Here is a 17,884-nt window from a genome sequence, read left to right as displayed (position 1 = left end):
TTTCCCTCTTCTCTCTTCCTGCCTTTTTCCTTCTAAGTCCTCCTCCCTGAGCACATGTGCAAAGATCTTTTTAAGTCTTGTTACCATTCTAAACAACAAGAGTCCCTAAAACCAGGGTACTTTCTCAGAACAAGACTGGGGAGGTAGAAGAGATCAAGGTAGGAAATCCTTTCAGCCCGGGAAAGAGTGTTACTTCTCACTCAAAAAGAACACTAAGTCCATTTTCCCTCACAGCCACTGCTATTCCTGGGGAAAAGTTGTATAGTACTGCTAAACTACAACACAAGGAGTAAAACAACCTGTGAGTCCTACATATATACACACACACATATATATATGGTCTGAGAACTCAATCAAAGACTGATTTGAAAAGACTTATTTGAAAAGCTAAGCAACAGGGGTAGAAACAGAACTTCCGTCCATTGGTTCACTCCCCAAATTGCTGGAAGAGCCAGAGATGAGCCAGGACAAACCAAGGAGCCCACCACTCCATCCGCGCCTCCCTGATGGGTGGCAGAGGCCCGAGCACTTCAGCTATCATCCGCTGCCTGTCCAAGTACCTTGTCAGGAGTGAAAGCAGGGTAGCCAGGACTTTAGTTGCAGTTTCACCAATGATATGATTAAGAGCCCTGGTCTGAAAAATAAGCACATATGACAATGATTCTATGAAAGAATGCCTCCCATTGGGGCCATTTTGGCACAGCATGTAAATGGGCACCAGCCTGAGTCCCCACTTGATCCAGCTCCCTGCTAACAGATCCAGAAAAGCAGCAAGGGATGGCTCAAGTGCTTGGGCCTCTGCACCCTCATGGGAGGCCTGGATGAATCTCCTAGCTTTGACCTGGTCTAGCTCCAGCAGTTGTGGCCATGTTGAGAATGAATTAGAGGCTAGAAGAGCTCACCACCCACTCCCTGCCTCATCAGTATCAGTAACTCTGCCTTTCAAATAAATAAATTTTAATAATGCCTCCTACATTCCAAAGTTTCTTGAATGTATTTCTAAGTTGGGGGAGGGCGCCACATATACAATGCCCAGGTACCTAGCAGGTCACATCTGGTCTGCAGCCTGGCTTTATATGCCCTGAAAAATGTTTTCTACAAGCTAAACGCCTGAGGAAAAAAAAAAATCAGAAGAATTTTTGGTACCACATGAAAAATTATATGAAATGCAAATTTCAGTGTTCACAAAGTTTTTCTGGAATATTGTAATATTGATTCATTTACATTTTGTGTATAACACTACACACACACACACACAAACATATAAGATCCTTTACAAAAAAGTTTGCAGATCCTGGTATTCAGTGTTTCAAAGTATTCAACATCCATTTCAACTATTTTCTAATATTATGTGCCAGGCCCTTGGGTAGCCACAGTCAGTCAGTCACATATAGTCCCTCTCAAAACTACTGATGGAAGCGAAGTTGAAAAAAAAAAAAAGCAAAAAATCCCAGAAATATGAAATAATTAGCTTGTTGTAGGAATTAATCAAAGGCCCATGTGGCAAAAGATGAGATCAGAGAGGGGCTCTGACATGTGGTATTTTTAGGATAATCATAAGGAATAAACATTCCTCTAATATTTTATATTCACATGATTAGGGAATTTATCCCTTTATTGAAACAAAAATAAATCGTACTCATTTAAAAATAAAAAATCCAATTAGTAGTGTTACAGTTTACTTGAAACCTTCCTGCTGTTACCTACTCCTTGAAAAATTTCACTGTATGAATTACAAGTACCTGAATTTACAAAGTTGTAAAAGTTGTATGTGGACCGTGCACAGACCTGGCAGTTAAGACCCTTGCACACCTGCAACCTGGATCAGGTTCCACTTTTCTGCTCATTTAGCTTGCAGATGCCGAGACGCAGCAGTGACAGCTCAGCTAACCGGGCTCCTGCCACCCACGGCAGAGGTCTGGACTATGCTCCTGCCTCCAGTCATAGCCCAGCCCGTTACTGCAAGCATTTGGGGAATAAACCAGGGAATGGGACAACTTGTTCTTGGTCTCACTCCTCTCTCTGCCTCTCAAATAAATTAAAATATGCAAACAGTCTGTGTGCATGCATGTATGTATAAATGTTGTGTGTATCGACATTCATTCTCGCTATAATCTTGTAAGGTTGGCATTATAAATTGTACTTCACAGATGAAAACCTAAGGCTATGGAATTTCCCCCAAATTCTCATGGTATATTGTGACACAGATTGGCTCAATACCCAAGTTTAATCCCTAGATAAAGTACAGCTGTTTCTACTACACCGGTCCAAGAACTGAATAACTTTTATTGAATTTGAAGATAAAAATTCTTAGGTCTGCTTTCTAGAGAAAACCATTCTTGCAAACGATCAGCTACATTTCTACCAACATTAGATTTTATTTCTATTAACTAGCACTTACTGGCAGGCCACAGATGCTCCAATGGCAGAAAACGTATAATCTGTAACAGACTCAGCCGTCTACTGCTCTGTTCTCTGGCTTAGGGGACTAGCTAATTTCCTTCCACATCATGGATAAAAGGCTAGATATCAATTATTAAAATGCTGCTACATCAGTGAATAAACACATTGCCAGGCTCAGAAGAAATTACAATTATTGATACAACGCTTAGGCTATGGCAGTAAAGATCAGATTAATCAAAACCTATCCTGTGATTCAATGGAAAAAAGGTAGGGGACACGGCTCTGACCCTAGCCTTTATTTTAACTTCATGCTTCAAAAGTGAAGATCTGCTTGCGTAGTTTATATTCTCACAAGAACAGTTCCCACAGAAGTATGGACAAGAGAAAACAGCAACTGACAGCTAGTTAGGCCTTCTCAGCAAACAAATCAGCTCTGCAAACATTTTAACAACAAAAAAAAAGTCAGAAATTAATTTATTAGTTCTCTACTCAAATCAAGGGGGGAAAAAACAAGTAAATGTTGCCAGGTAAGATCTGTTATCTAATATTTACATATTTATACAGAACAAAAATGATGGTCAGTGATATTCCATTATTTTTTCTGCTCCTTTTGAAAGGCATTTTACCCTACTTCTGAATGCCTGATAATCAAATTTCTTTACTGCTACCATTCCCTTTTGTGTAAGTCATTTTCTTAAAATTGCTCTTACTCATTATTTATCAACATTCTCTTAATAATCTTTGCCTTTCTTCCCCAACCCACATCATTGGAAACTGTTCATAAGGAATTTCATAGCAAGTCTTATTTTAAATAAAAAATAATTAGCAAATTCTATTCACTACACCTAAAGGATGAATTCCCTAACAAGAAACACAAAACCTAATAACCAGTTCTTTTTCTTTAAAGATTTATTTATTCTTTTATTCGTTTATTGGAAAGGTAGGTCAGATTTACTGAGAGACAGAAAGATCTTCCACCTGCTGGTTCACTCCCCCAGTGGCCACAAGGGCTGAAGCTGAGCAAATCTGAAGCCAGGAAGCAGGAATTTCTTTCAAGGTATTCAACATGGGTGCAGGGGCTCAAGACTTTTGGCCATTCTCTACTGCTTTCCAGAACCATAAGCAGGGAGCTGGGTGGGAATTGGAGCAGGTGGGATCCCAGCACTTGCATGGATTTAGCCATTCAGCCAACATGCCAAGGCCAAACAGCTCTTTCTCTAAAACTACTTTAACATGATAATAAAATGGCCTACACTATTGGCAGGGTGAACCGCACATGTTTATAGAAAATAGCTTCCGGGCCCGGCGGTGTGGCCTGGCGGCTAAAGTCCTCGCCTTGAACGCCCCGGGATCCCATATGGGCGCTGGTTCTAATCCCGGCAGCTCCACTTCCCATTCAGCTCCCTGCTTGTAGCCTGGGAAAGCAGTCGAGGACAGCCCAAAGATTTGGGACCCTGCACCCGCATGGGAGACCCGGAAGAGGTTCCTGGTTCCCGGCTTCGGATCGGCACAGCACCGGCCCATTGCGGCTCACTTGGGGAGTGAATAATTGGAAGATCTTCCTCTCTGTCTCTCCTCCTCTCTGTATATCTGACTTTGTAATAAAATAAATAAATCTTTAAAAAAAAAAAAAAGAAAATTAGACTTCTAAAAAAAGAAGAAAGAAAGAAAGAAAAAGAAAATAGCTTCCGAAACATAGCTGGCTTCATATGGTTCCAAAATGGAGGCGAAAGAAAACAGGCAGCCACCATAATTTTTTTTTTGAATTCAGTATCCATGGTTTCACCTATGTGTTAAAATGCAGTTTTTCCTAGCCAAAGATGCAACTACCAAACTTATGATGTAAGATCCAGTTGATTGGCATGTGCCAAGCACAACTTCCCCCACCAATACTACAGAATTGAAATCTTTCCAGACAAAAAGATTCAAGCTGAGAGTGGCACAGTGGCATAACACACTGACCCTTCACCCGCAGTGCCCACATCCCACATGCATGCCAGTTCACTTCTCAGCTGTTCCACTTTTGATCCAGCTCCCTGCTTATGGCCTGGGAAAGCAGCAGACAACAACTCAAGTCCTTGGGACCCTGACCTCAGACAGCTCAGCTCTGGCCATTGTGGCCTTTGAGAGAGTGAACCAGCAAATGGAAGATCTCTGTTTCTCCTTCTCTCTGTAAATCTGCCCTTCAAATGAAAGAAAAATTGCAAGCTGGCTACCTAGTGTTAGACACTGTAACCCTGAATAAAAGTAATACTTCAAAGTAATAACTATTTGTCATTTCAGCCTTTAAGACCTTGGTAACAACATCCAAATAAAAAAGAAAAGAAGAGAAAACAAAACAAAACAAAAAAAGAAAAAGAAAAAGAAACATCAAATTGCTAAGCATTAAGACACAAATAGTTTAAGTTTCAACTTCTGAATCATCAACCATGCTAATATTAAATTTTGCAAACAATATATGAAAAAATATGCATCTGAAAAGGAATAAAGCCACAATTTCAGAAACAGGGATGCTTAAGACTATAAATTAGCAGATTGACAAAACCTAAAAGTTCAGTAACTTATATGTTTTACATATACTTCAGAGATTTTTTTGGGTGGAGGACATTATATCCACAGTTCTTATATTCGTAAGAAGCACATTTTTTAAAAACATTGGTGACCAGGAAAAAAAATGCTGCGATGGAAAAAACATAAAAAGACCAATACATGCAGGCAAGCTTCAGAACACAAAAAAAATGTGCAAGCTAGAAGGGATCTGGGACAGTCACTTTAGTTTATATTGATGTAATAGGCTGCTACCCACGGCCTTACCTCTTCAGTCCTGCTACGCTCTGGTACTGCTACAATGAACAAATCAGAAACATCCCCTTACCTTAGCTTACAATATAGTGGCAAGGACAAGTAACAAGCAGGTAGATAAATAAAGCAAACAGTTCAGAGACTGTTAATACATGATGTGAGGCAGTTATCCACTCAGCACTCTTACTTCTATCGTAACACATGTCAGAATTTGCAATTATTTTATTCATTTGATACTAACCTTATGACTTCATTCTCCATAAGGGCATAATCATGTTGGCTTGTTCAATGTTGCATTCCAAGCACTTAGAACAAGGACCTAGCAAATGGTTCGATATTTATTTGTTGAATGAATACCTATTTCATCCACTTTAATGTAAGTGAAGAGAGGTCTTAATGGTTGTCAAAGCTCAAAGAAGAGCCAGTAGGAAAGCAGAAATTTGAATGACCAACTCACACAAGATTTAGTCCAAATTATATCACATTCAAAATACTGATGTCAAACCTGAACAATTACACTGAAAAGTTCAAGGGCTTGATACCTAAAAACAGGTTTCTCTTTCAAAAGTTTAGTCCTACATGACAAGTTTTAAAACACTCAAGTGAAATTTTCTAAGAAAATCAGCAAAACATGCCAACAGATAAAATTTATATTCCAATATTTCTTTTTCATGCACACTAGAATGAGACTTTCAAGAACTCCTTGTAAAGAATCATCATATCAGGACTCGGCGCAATAATGTAGCGGCTAAAGTCCTCACCTTGCATACACCAATATCCCACATGGGCGCCGGTTCTAATCCCAGCAGCTCCACTTCCCATTCAGCTCCCTGCTTGTGACCTGGGAAAGTAGTCGAAGACGGCCCAAAGCTTTGGGACCCTGCACCCGTGTGGGAGACCTGGAAGAGGCTCCTGGCTCCTGGCTTCGCATTGGCTCAGCTTAGCGGTCACTTGGGGAGTGAACCATCAGATGAAAGATCTTCCTCTGTCTCTCCTCCTCTCTGTATATCTGCCTTTCCAACAAAAGTAAACAAATCTTTTTTAAAAATCATCATATCTGCATGTTGTAAATATCCCTGACACCTCTCTGGCATCCTATATTGATATTTCCTTTGTCTGGGTCACGTGATCAGAATATTATTCCACATTAACTGACAAATAATTTACCTGCAAATTTAAAAATCTCCCATGAGCTGAATCTATACTCAAATTTCTAACATGCTGTATCTTATGAAGTAAAGCTTACACAAGAACTGAATTTTTATTTTTCAAATGTTTTACATTCCACATCTTCTTAAATGAACTTAGATAAAAAACTAACAAATATCCATAACATCTACTCAGCATAGCTACTGTATTATGTGACACATTGTTCCATTTAATACATCTTGCTTTACAGATTCAAAAAATTAATCTCAGAGAATCAGCAAGTTGGCAAGATCTAATAACTTGCCACGCCCCTTTCACTTGAATGCCTTGGAACAAGCTAGATTTAACACAGTCGTAAAGATGAAAAGAACAGATATCTTACTAACTGTGACCTCATTTACATAAAAGGCAAGTTTTAGAATTAGTAATTATAACTAGGAAAAGCTCTCTCTCCACGCTTTATAAACAGGCTAACTTACTTTTATTATTATATGTATATATATATAAACACACACACACACACACACATACACATATATATTTGATTATAATCTCTTAGAAGTCAAACATTCTCCCCACGTGTGGCCAGACCTTCCAATCAATACTTTCTTGCTTCACATTTATTTTTTTCAGCATCATTAGGCAATAAAATGACTTCCAGATTGATTACAGGAAACCAAAAAAAAAACTGCTATTATCTAAACCAAAGAGAGGCTTAGGCTCCACCATGATGAGTACTTACTAAGTCCATAAATGTATCTCAATCTACTTCTACAGAGCAGTATAATTTATGTAAAAGCAAGTGCTTCACCTAGATTTCAAAGACTATAACCTGGATGACCCCAATATGAATGATTACTGGAATTACTGGAATTTGACTATTATTTAAGCACAAATAACGTGCTCAGCCACTAATGCTTAAAATTCTTTAACTAGACAGCACAACGGAGACACAGCCATCACGAAATATCTGCCCCTGTAAGACAGAACTAACACGCTCAAATACACGTTGATTTTTCCAAATCTGTGACTGTACCATCATTCACACTTCTTCTCTAAATCTATCTCTATCTGTGAATCTCTTCAGACCTTCTATTTTCATCAGGTCCATTATCTCTTAACCATCCTATCCTTCATCTTCAAAGTGTATTTATGTCCATATCTATGTTTCTACATCAAGATCTGCAACATCTACTCCTATCGTCCCTTGGTTTAAATTACTTTTCAAGTTCCTTTTCAACTGAACTTATCCCTCTCAACTCTCCTAAACCTTCAAGCAATTATGAACATCTCTTCAACACATAAGTCTCATCTACAGATTTAGTCAAAATTTCTCCAACCCAATCTTCTTTAGATCATGGTGAAGTTTACTCTCAAATGCTTTCTGCATTCCTGATGATATTCTGTGCTTTTTTTCCTTCAAATTAACATAAATATCCTTCTTAGCAACCTAACAGTACTTTTCCCCCAAGTATTAAAATCTACCTCCTCCATTAAATGTTTCCTAAATGGAAAAAAAAATTCAAACTCCCCCAAATCCAATTTTGTTTCAGTGTCTTCATGTGTGCTTCATGTGTCCAGCACAGAGCAGACCTCACTCAGGCCCAGTCCACATTCGCCCCGGCCTATTTTACCTACATTCTGTACCACGCACACATTCTCTTTTTTGGATTAACTAGTAATCATATTATTTTTGAGTGCAGTTTTTTTAATGCATGTATTTTTATTGGACATTTTTACTTAGGATGTTTCTTTATGCCAAAGGGTACTAGGTAGAGAAAATATGAACCTGCCAAACTATGTTGTTTGGCAGTTTACAATCCATTAGCTGGTCACTGAATTAATTAATTGGTGATAATCAACATTTTGAAAATGAAACTATCAAACTAAGGTCCTGCACACAGTAAGAGCAAATAGTTCAAGAAACTTTGCTTCTATACACACACACACACGCAACACCACATGGGAACTAAGTCATGATGCGATAGATAATTATTACTGTGGGTTACAGTCCAGAAAGTATGAAGGCCACTGAACCTAGATCTCAAAGACCTCTTTCCAATTTACATAATTAACATTACATCAAAAGATTTAGTCTTAGGATCAGAAAGACAAAGCATTTTTCTAAAAAAAGGAACAAAACTTAATGATATCAAAACAACAACCAAAATCATTTCTTAATAAAATGTCAGTACTGGATTCTAATATTAACAATCATAACTACAGTAGGAAAAATCAGATATGACCAATCCAATACCATCCCTTCAATATGTAAGAGAAGAAACAGGCCCAAAGTATTCAAACTGTTTCATCTCATTCATTCAGTAAACATTTGCTGACCACCTACTGTGTGCTACTCTCTAAGAATGGGTCTGTGTATAAAAGGAAGATGTCTTCAAGGTATTGAACATTTACACAATGTAAAATAGAAATAACCAAGTAAACACTTTGCAATAATAATGAAATCAAGCTCATCTGCCAGGTATTAAATGAACAGAAAGCAACTAACTCAATCTGTGCTGGTAGCAGAGAGAATGTTTCTAAAGAGATTATTCTGTCTGATAAACAATCAAGTAGCACTGAGGAAGAACTAACACACAAAGGTGCCACACTGATACACAACACAGGAAGCATCATTCCAGACACTGCAAGTGCTGGCTAGAACAGAGCAGGCAGGCTCCCCATCTCCAGAGGTCAGTACCAAGCACATACATGCCATTTAATCTTCCAACCACTCTGCAAGGCAAGCAGTAGTAATATGCCCATGTGCAGATCAGAAAATTGAGGCCCAAAAGTGAAGCAATTTGACCAAGGCTAAGTCATAAAGCCAGAACTTAAACCAAGGAAGTCTATCTCCAGAGTACACATTCTTAACCACATAACAAGAGGCTGGAAAAAACAGGCAAGAACTAAATGATGGACACTTCCCAGCATTCTAAGGCTTTAGACTCAGTCAGTGAAAGGTTTTAAGCAAGAATGACATATTCAGATTTATTTTTTAATGAGGTCACTCTGGCAGCTGTGTGGATGGATTAGAAAGCAGAGGAAGTAGTGAGCGGGAACTAGCTCACCTTAGCTAAAAATGTTAGTATAACTGAGGTAAGCAAAGTCATACAGAATCCAGACAGTGGCAGCACTGGCACCACACGCCAGGCCACCACACACCATGACCACATTCTCAGTCACTATTCATGAACATTTCCTGATTTTCTCCCCTTAAGCCCACCATTCGAACAACTCAGGGAATTCAGCCTCAGAGACAATGCATCTCTTTAGATTCCTTCCTTTAACAAAACCTAACCATCAGATGCATTGCTTCTAACAGAAATCTTGCTGGAAAATGATGGAAAGTCAATTTCTATCTCTAAGAGTTTTCCTGCCTTCTTCCTCTATACACTATTCCTGGAACTTTCATGTTCAATAATCAATTTGAAATCAATGTTCTGTCTAGACATGACTGTTATAACCTAACAGAATTAAATCTGCCACAGAGGAAGTCTAATGAGGTCCTATCAGTAGCAATAAATATACTCTTCAGGTCTGGTCAAATTTTTTGGCCTAAAACAGATGATAAATAAATAATAGTAAGGGATACACTTTCAAAGCAATGAAAACTTCAGAAAAGCCTAAATATTAAAAATGGAATAAAAGCTATTTAAAATTCAAGCTAATTCCAAGAAAGCAACACAATCTGTGTGTGCATGAACACGTGTGTGTGAAAGAGTACAGAGAGTCTAGTCCAGAAACCAGCAGATTAAAAAAATGATTAAAAAAAAGGAAAAGCCTATCCACTTAATTCTCAAGCATCCTAAATTCACTCAATTCACATTTAAACTACAGGTGAACATCCTTACTGAGCTATCTTGAAACTAAGCAATGACTAGGTTTCCTAGCAAACAGTCTATATTATTTGGAAATCCAACAGGGGTGGGGCAAAGAATAAAAACGGGAGACAAATCAAAAAGGAACTAAAATGAAAAAGAACAAAAATATGGTATGTTCCAGAACATATAAGTAATAAGCAAAGGCATGCCCCAGGACTGACCCCATTATTGTATCTTGCGAAGACTATCTACGATCTTACTGACACTAAGACAAGTGGCAACAGCAGAGAACATGAAGAATCACATTTAAATCATTTAAATCAGTTACAAGACACATCAAAGACCAGAAAACAAGGGAACTTAACAAAAGTAAAACTGCAACAAATAAAACTTAGAATCTGAGGAGCAACTTAGATATTACTAAACTCTCAGCCCGCTGAGCAATGAGTCACCACGCAGGAACAGTCTGGTGGACTGAAAGGTGACAGTGTCAGTAGTATCACAGGCAACTCTGAGGAGGTGTGCTACAGCGACCACGTGAGGCTCATTTGCATAGTTTTGTGGGCGTGACTTGAGAATTCTTTTTCTCAATGGTGCAGTGCTGCTTATATTGCTAAAAGTTTTACTGTAATTCTTACCATGGCTGGTTGAGCTAACTTCCAGAAAACTACATTTCAAAACAAACCAGGCACACATTATGGTCAAGATTTAACCTTCAAAGGGAAAAAAGTCTCGTAACAGACCACAGATTATCACTTAGTATATCCTAAATCATCTGAGTAGGAACCAAATCCAGCACCTGAGCCCCAAGAGATTCATGTAAATAACAAATCTCTGTAAAAGTTCCTCAAAATTAAAGTTAACTTGACAAAGCAAATAATCGTGTTTTTTTAATTAAATTTATACCTTGAAACCACGCAGGGAATATATTAACAGTGAACATATTTCTTCCACGATACTCGGGAAACTTTCAACCACACTGTGTCTCTCTCTCACACACACCATACAGTCCAGTGATATCAACAAGGATTAAAACACACATATCCTTAAAATTATTATGACACAAAGAATACTGGATCAAAAGTAAACATTAAATTTGATACACTGGTATCATTCATCATATCCAAGAACATGTAATTTTCCTGAGTATTCTATCAAGATAGACGACTGGAGGGTTTATACGCAAGTCATAAAGAATATTTTTATTAATATATAACCATATAAATAAGGCACACACCTACTGTGTTTTCCTATCCTAATCATATTCTAATTTCAAAAAATAATAAAAACTTTCAACTCAAGGTCACGTGGAGATCATCGAAATCTCCATGACTGGCAGGGGCTCAGGAAGGGCTCGGAGCGGCTCTCCCCACCACCTCCACACTGCTGACTTCCTCAGCCCAGTGCTCCTGGGTTGGGGCAGACTGTCCTGAGAACTGCAGGACACTTGGCAGAAGCCCTGCTATTATATCTGAATTTGATCACAGACATTTAAAACAGTCTGCCTTTTAGAAAACAAATCGTTTACCATGTACCACTTGTTAGCTTGTTCAAAGAGTCTGTACTGCCAACTCTTCCTCCAGCTACACATACTCAGTGACAGACACACACAGTATTGCCTGGTTGAATTGTAGAAGATGTAATATAATCACTCCATTTCCATCTTATTTCAACAAATACAATGACTGTGACTCTACCAGCTCCCATACAATCCAAAGGAATCACAGAATTTTTTGCTTACTTCAATGCAACTCAAATATCACAGCAGCTACATCATTCTAGGTAGGATAAATCTAAGGACCAGGACAAGTATTCAACTCATCCTCACACTTTAACAAACTGTGAGAAAAGACACAAATTAACCATGATACTTTCAAAAGAAAAAAAAAACTGAGGAGATTATGTGTTTGGAAATACAATCTGAGGGGGATAAAAGAAATGAAAAAAAAAAAATCAAAATCAAAGGGACTCTGAAAGCATGCCAGGATGAGAGCATTACTCTGAATGTTTCCCGTGAACTGCGAGAAGGACATGATACAGTTGGTCACAGGCTGTAAGAACAATCGCCATAATCACTCTCCACAATACATACCATGAGATAAATTAAAAAAAAAAATCAACCTCCACACCGCAAGCACGCACCCTGCATACCTGCACTAAACTGCACTTTCCTGCTAGGACTACTTGACTTGGAATCAAATATCCAAAGATGGAAAGCAGACAACTTGATAATTTTTTTAATTCTCATAAAAATAGCCACCCTCATGCTTCCAGCATGCCAAATTACAGATTACAAAGAAAATCAATTAGAAGAAACACAACCATCTTCTTTTGGAAGTGCACTTGATTCATAACAAAGTCCTTTTAAAAAGAGACCAAATACTAAAAATGTTCATGTAGAGATTCAACCTTTTAAGATAAGTACAACTGTTTTTTATAGAAGCACAGATTTTAGTTCACGCAAGGTTTTTTCTATTAAAAATAAAAAACCAGGGACAATACTTACATTAGCTTAATATAAATGAAATGGCTACCTACATGCTGTATAGCAGCAATATCATTATCTCCAAAATTCTAAATATTAACCTCCTGACCTGGGGAAAATAGCCCTACAAGAAAGTCAGATCTTTTTACTCCCAGATCCAGCAGAGGAAGCAGTTTAGATCTGTAGCGGCAACCTGCTTTTCCAGAAGTAATACCTTGCAACTGCTCAAGAATAACCTCCTCTCACCAATTAGTGTGACTCAGGTGGGTTTGGGAGGAAATCATGTCCACAATTCCTTGGTCAGTGGCCATGATGCCCCTCTTCCTCAAGGGCAACAGATCAGAAAAAGGAACCCGAGCAAGCCTTCGCCAGCCAGAACCAGAGAGACAGCGGAGAAAGATGAAAAAAGTACAGGGCCAAGTCATCCCACAAAACCAAGAGATTTAATGCTAGCAAGGCCTTCATTCATTTCAGACACACCATTGTTTAGCGTCCTCCGCAAACAGGCACAGAAAGAATCCTTAAGCGTCTTCCTTCTTCCATTTAAACATACATGATTCTTTTGGTTAATCTCTGGCAATGATCGCCATTTCACAACACATTCAGCCCACCCGGAACTGATCAATACCACTACAGACATAAGACTAGACTCTATCCATTTATTAACCACAAGGAAATGTACCATTCAGCAAAATTCTATACATTACAACAGATTCTATTAGAGGGGGAGGGGTTGGGAAGACACACACACACACACACACACACACACACACACACACCAGAGGTACACAAAGAAAAGACTACCACCCCTCTAATTTCCCTATGGCAAACGAGATAAAGACATAGCTAGGCAACCTGTCAATTCTTCCTCCCTCCCTCCCTCCTCCCTCTCTCTCTCTCTCTCTCTCTCTCTCTCTCTCTCTCTCTCTCTCACACACACACACACACACACACACACACGATTCTACTTCACAACCTAGCAAGTGGATATTGAATATTAAGCTGAACAGATTCGCTGCGACTTTGCATCGTTTCATCTGTGGAACTCTCTCTCCTGCCATGTCTGTTTGCACACCTTTGAGCTAGATGCTGCTGCACCCATGTACGGGATTTCAAATACAAAAGACCACTTTCTCCAACCACTGGTTGCAACCATCCAACGTCCTCGCAATACCCACATTTCAAAGGTAACATGGCCAGGAGACTCCTCCAACCCTGAGCTAAAACCTACTATCCTGAGTCTCACACATTTAGTAGTAAATTAAAAAAAAAAAAAAAAAAAAGGATTCACATGGGCCGTGCTAAACCGAAAACAATGCTTCAATACAAAGCGCATCAGAGAAGTATTCCGTAGGTAAGCAAAATGTGTGCAGGCACGGAGCACACAAATGGTGGTCGAAAGCCAGCAGCACAATTACCAACAACCATCCCTCTCCAGTCCTGGGTCACAGTCGAGGCTCCAACAACAACTACAACTATTTTTAACACCGCTGAACAGCCAAGTTGGAGAAAACGTGAGGGCAGCCCCAGATTACAATGTGGCAGGGTGCATTGTTCCTCCCCAGCGAACATGTAAGGAAGCCACGGGCTAGATCGTGGCAGTCCTCGCTGAAGCCCCAGAGAAAAGACGAACCCCCCCACACCAAAAAAAAAAAAACACAGTAAACCACCCCTGTTTGGGGGTTGGGGGGGAGCTTGCAGTCAGTGGCATTTCGGCATGCTGAAGCTTTGCAGAAATTGTCCCCTTGTGGTATCTGCGGCTTCACTTGCAAGCCAGCCAGCGCTGTCATCCAGCGTTATGGCCACAGACCATGACTTTCTCACTTCCACAACAACACAACACTCCACTGTTATCAGCTGGCCAAGCCGACTCCACACGCAGGAGGATTTCATGGAGGTTTTTCCGGATCCCCAATCAGACCTGGGGGTGGCAGCCGAGGGACTCGGGGGGTGCGGGAGAGCCTCCCCGCGGCTCGGCGGGAGCTCTCCCACCCGACCACAACCGCGCCGCGCCGCCAACACCTACCTGAAGAACAAGAGATAAGAAAGACGGCGAACGCCAACTTTGCAGCAGCTCCCATTTTCCCGAGGCGCTGGGGAGAGCCGTGGCAAGTTCTCGCTAGATAGCCAGTCCCCTGGGTCTTCCTCGGAGACAAACCTCCTGGTGTAAAATCAACCGTCATAAAACATAGTCGGAAGCCCCGAGCAGAAAAAAAAAATAATAATAATGATAACGTTCACGGTTTAAAAAAAAAAAAAGAGGAAAAAAGAGCACAACAATAATAATAAAAAAAATGCACCACGGGAGGGGGAAAAACCGCCACACACACGCACAGCACACAAAACCAAACAACGAAAAGCAACAACAACAAAAGCGGGTTTAAATCACTGTCAAAATCACTGTCAGCTGCGCTCGCCTCTCGGGTCTCTCGGAACAAAACGCCAGGCTGAGGCTACGAGAAGGCGGCGGCGGCGGCGTCCACTGCCGCCCGGACAGTCCGGCAACCGAGCTGGGTCCGACGTCCGGACCGACCTTCAACCCGGACACCTAAAGTCCGCGGACCACTGGCGACCGGGCTCGTGGCGGCGGCGGCCGAGGCAGCAGCGGCGCGGCTCGGGGCAGCAGGAGGCGGCTGCGGCGGCTGTGCTGCAGGCGGCGGCCAAGTTCTGGTCCAGGCTCTGGCTCCGGCTCCGGGCTCCGGGCTCGGCCGCGTTTTCGGTCTCCTGGCCTCCGCCGGCCCCGCCCCCCAGACTTCCGGTTCCGGCCCGAAGCTGGAAGCCAGGCAGCGGAGGAACGCTCGGCGGCGGCTGTGGCGGCGGCGGCTGTGGCGGTGGCGGCGGCCGGGCGCAGCGCGCGTGCCGGGCCGGGAGCGCGAGGAGATTGTCGGGGAAGCGCGGCGGGCTCGGGGGAGGGCCGAGAGTGAGGGCGGGGCCGGAGGGATGGCGAGGAGGCGGGGCGGACGGAGGCTCGACGCCGCGAGGCTTCGGCGTCCGGCCTGCTCGGGCGAGGGACCCTCGACAAAGGGGCGCGAGCGTCGCGGAGTGTCCCCGAAGCTGGGGTCGGCAGGATGGCACCGGACACGCACGCGTCCGCCTTCCCGATCGCGGGTGGCCTGAAGAGACAGGGCGGGATCCGGCAGGAAGCGGACCCAGGCACTCCCTGGGATCCCGCCCAGGGGCGACGCCTCGTCCGCTCCGAGCTTGCCGAGAGCCGGGTCGGCGGAGCCCGCGGATGGCAGCCGGTCCGCCGGGCGCGCGAGCTGCTCTCGGCGCTCCCAGCCTTCGCGCGGCGTGCCACCAGTGAGGCTTGCACAGAAGCGTTTTGTCTTTTGAGCTGAGAGAGAGAGAGAAAAACCTCCCGGAGGCAGGGCTGACCACCCGGTCTGGATACCTACGCCAATTATCGCCGTGTGCGATTTGACTCCCTTCCCACCCTGCCTTTCTGCACAAAGCATTGTGCTTGAAACTGTTCTGCACCTAATAGGTTCGTAAATATTCACTACACATTGAAGGGAGGGAAGAAAAAAAAAACCTGGAGGTTTTGATCGGCAGATCTGATAGACCAGTGTTTACGGTTTCAAATTTTAGCTCGTTTAGGGCCTATTTTTACCCCTTAATCCTTGTTGATTGCTTACAAGGTGCTGTCCTAGGCACGGAATGGGTTCCAAAATATAAAAATAGGATCCCTACCTCAAGGAGCCCAAGCCCAGGGTATTTACTATATTTGAAGTTGGCTGCAGAACGTAAACTAAAAGCTATTAAAGGTACCAGCTCTGCACTTACCGCAAGAGTGAGCTCCGCGGAGCTTAGAGATGTACCCCCCTTTCTTTCCCATATTCTATCCCAGCACCCAGAAGCATCTAGTACATGATTAATAAATAATTGAACAAATTAGTTTAAGGAGTGACTGCCTTTTTTCTTAAATACAGCACCTTTGCATTTCATGCATAAATTTTTAGTTTTTAAGTAAGGAACTAATGTGGCTAATGCACTTTTTGCTTATGATTTACTGATTCCCACATTTTTTTCATAAACCCAAGCCTTTTCACTGGCATTTGGAGTATTTTGCTTTTTTCTTTCTTTAAATGACTCTATCCCTGCCTATTAAGTTCATCCTGTAATTATCTGCCCATTTCTACAACTTGTCAGGATTATTAATAATCATTGGGTCTCTTTAAGCTGTCTCCAAGATTTCCATTCTCACCTCCTGGTACTCAGAATTTGATATGGTGCACAATGCTCTGTAGTTTTCCTGTCTGTCAGCTTATCAGAGGAATATATGTGAATTAAGAATTGTCACTTGTGGTTGTGGATTGAAAGAATGCATTTTAATTTGAAACCACTAAACATTACAGTTCATTCAGGAGTTTCATGGTGGTTGTACCCTAGATGGGGCCCCACTATCTTATCTCTGCATCATTGCAATATTTCTGGAATTCCAAAAGCAGTGTAAGTGGAATAACTGGAATAACAAGTAATAGAATTGAAAATATATTCTTTATCTTACCGCCCAGATTTGCTGGTGTAAGAATAGAGAACGTGAATATTATTTCTCTGCAGTATTGGCAGAAAGCTAACAAGTCAAAGTCTCCACTGGAGAGTTTTTCTCCTAGCAAAGAGTTAATCTCATGGAAGTTATGCGACCCTGTCCTTAAATCTGTTCACCCCACCCTGCATGTTTTAAGAATTTAAAAAGTTATAAAAGAATGTGTGACTAACTAACTGGAGTTCCAGATTTTAAAAAAAGTAAGAAGTAGCTACAACTAAACCTGCTAGCCAGCTTTCCTCCCTCTTCTCTGGAATGGCCCTTAATTCATAAGTCCAACACCTTCTTAACAATGCAAACTGTACAAACTGGGGAAATGAGGAAGGACAAAAGGAAATGAGAAATAATGAACTAAACAACTTCAGCTAGCACCACTCATTACTCCAACCCAAGACCTAGCCAATGCTGGAATGCCAAGCCAAGAACTTCAATTGAACCTCAAGGTATTCCCAGGTGGAAGAATCTTGCAAAGCCAGTTCCATCTCCAGATTCAAATCATGTGTGGGCTGGATGAGGAGACAGAGGTAAATAAGTGACACAAACTATTTCTGGACTAAAGAAAGATTATTTCTGTGCTGCAAGCTCAAATGGTGGCAGGCAGGGTGGGCGTTTGGTACGGCAGTCAAGAAATGGTTTAGGATGGCCCTAGCCCTCATCAGAACACGCTCAGGGCTT

General features: G+C 41.5%; 1 protein-coding gene across 1 annotated transcript in view; it reads right to left on the bottom strand.

The window, feature by feature from the left end:
• The window catches only part of ACVR2A (activin A receptor type 2A), an 85,113-nt gene extending 70,253 nt beyond the window's left edge, over positions 1 to 14,860 (bottom strand). Inside the window, exon 1 of the mRNA XM_004577178.4 lies at positions 14,690 to 14,860. Coding sequence (XP_004577235.1) covers positions 14,690 to 14,846 — 157 coding nt within the window. The 5' untranslated portion in view covers positions 14,847 to 14,860. The remainder of the gene's footprint in view (positions 1 to 14,689) is intronic.
• Positions 14,861 to 17,884: the final 3,024 nt, after the last annotated feature.

The sequence above is a fragment of the Ochotona princeps genome, chromosome 5 (genome assembly GCF_030435755.1).
Source record: "Ochotona princeps isolate mOchPri1 chromosome 5, mOchPri1.hap1, whole genome shotgun sequence".
Lineage (NCBI taxonomy): Eukaryota > Metazoa > Chordata > Mammalia > Lagomorpha > Ochotonidae > Ochotona > Ochotona princeps.
Note: the sequence above shows the minus strand (reverse complement) of the source record. Positions and strands in the feature narration are given on the sequence as shown.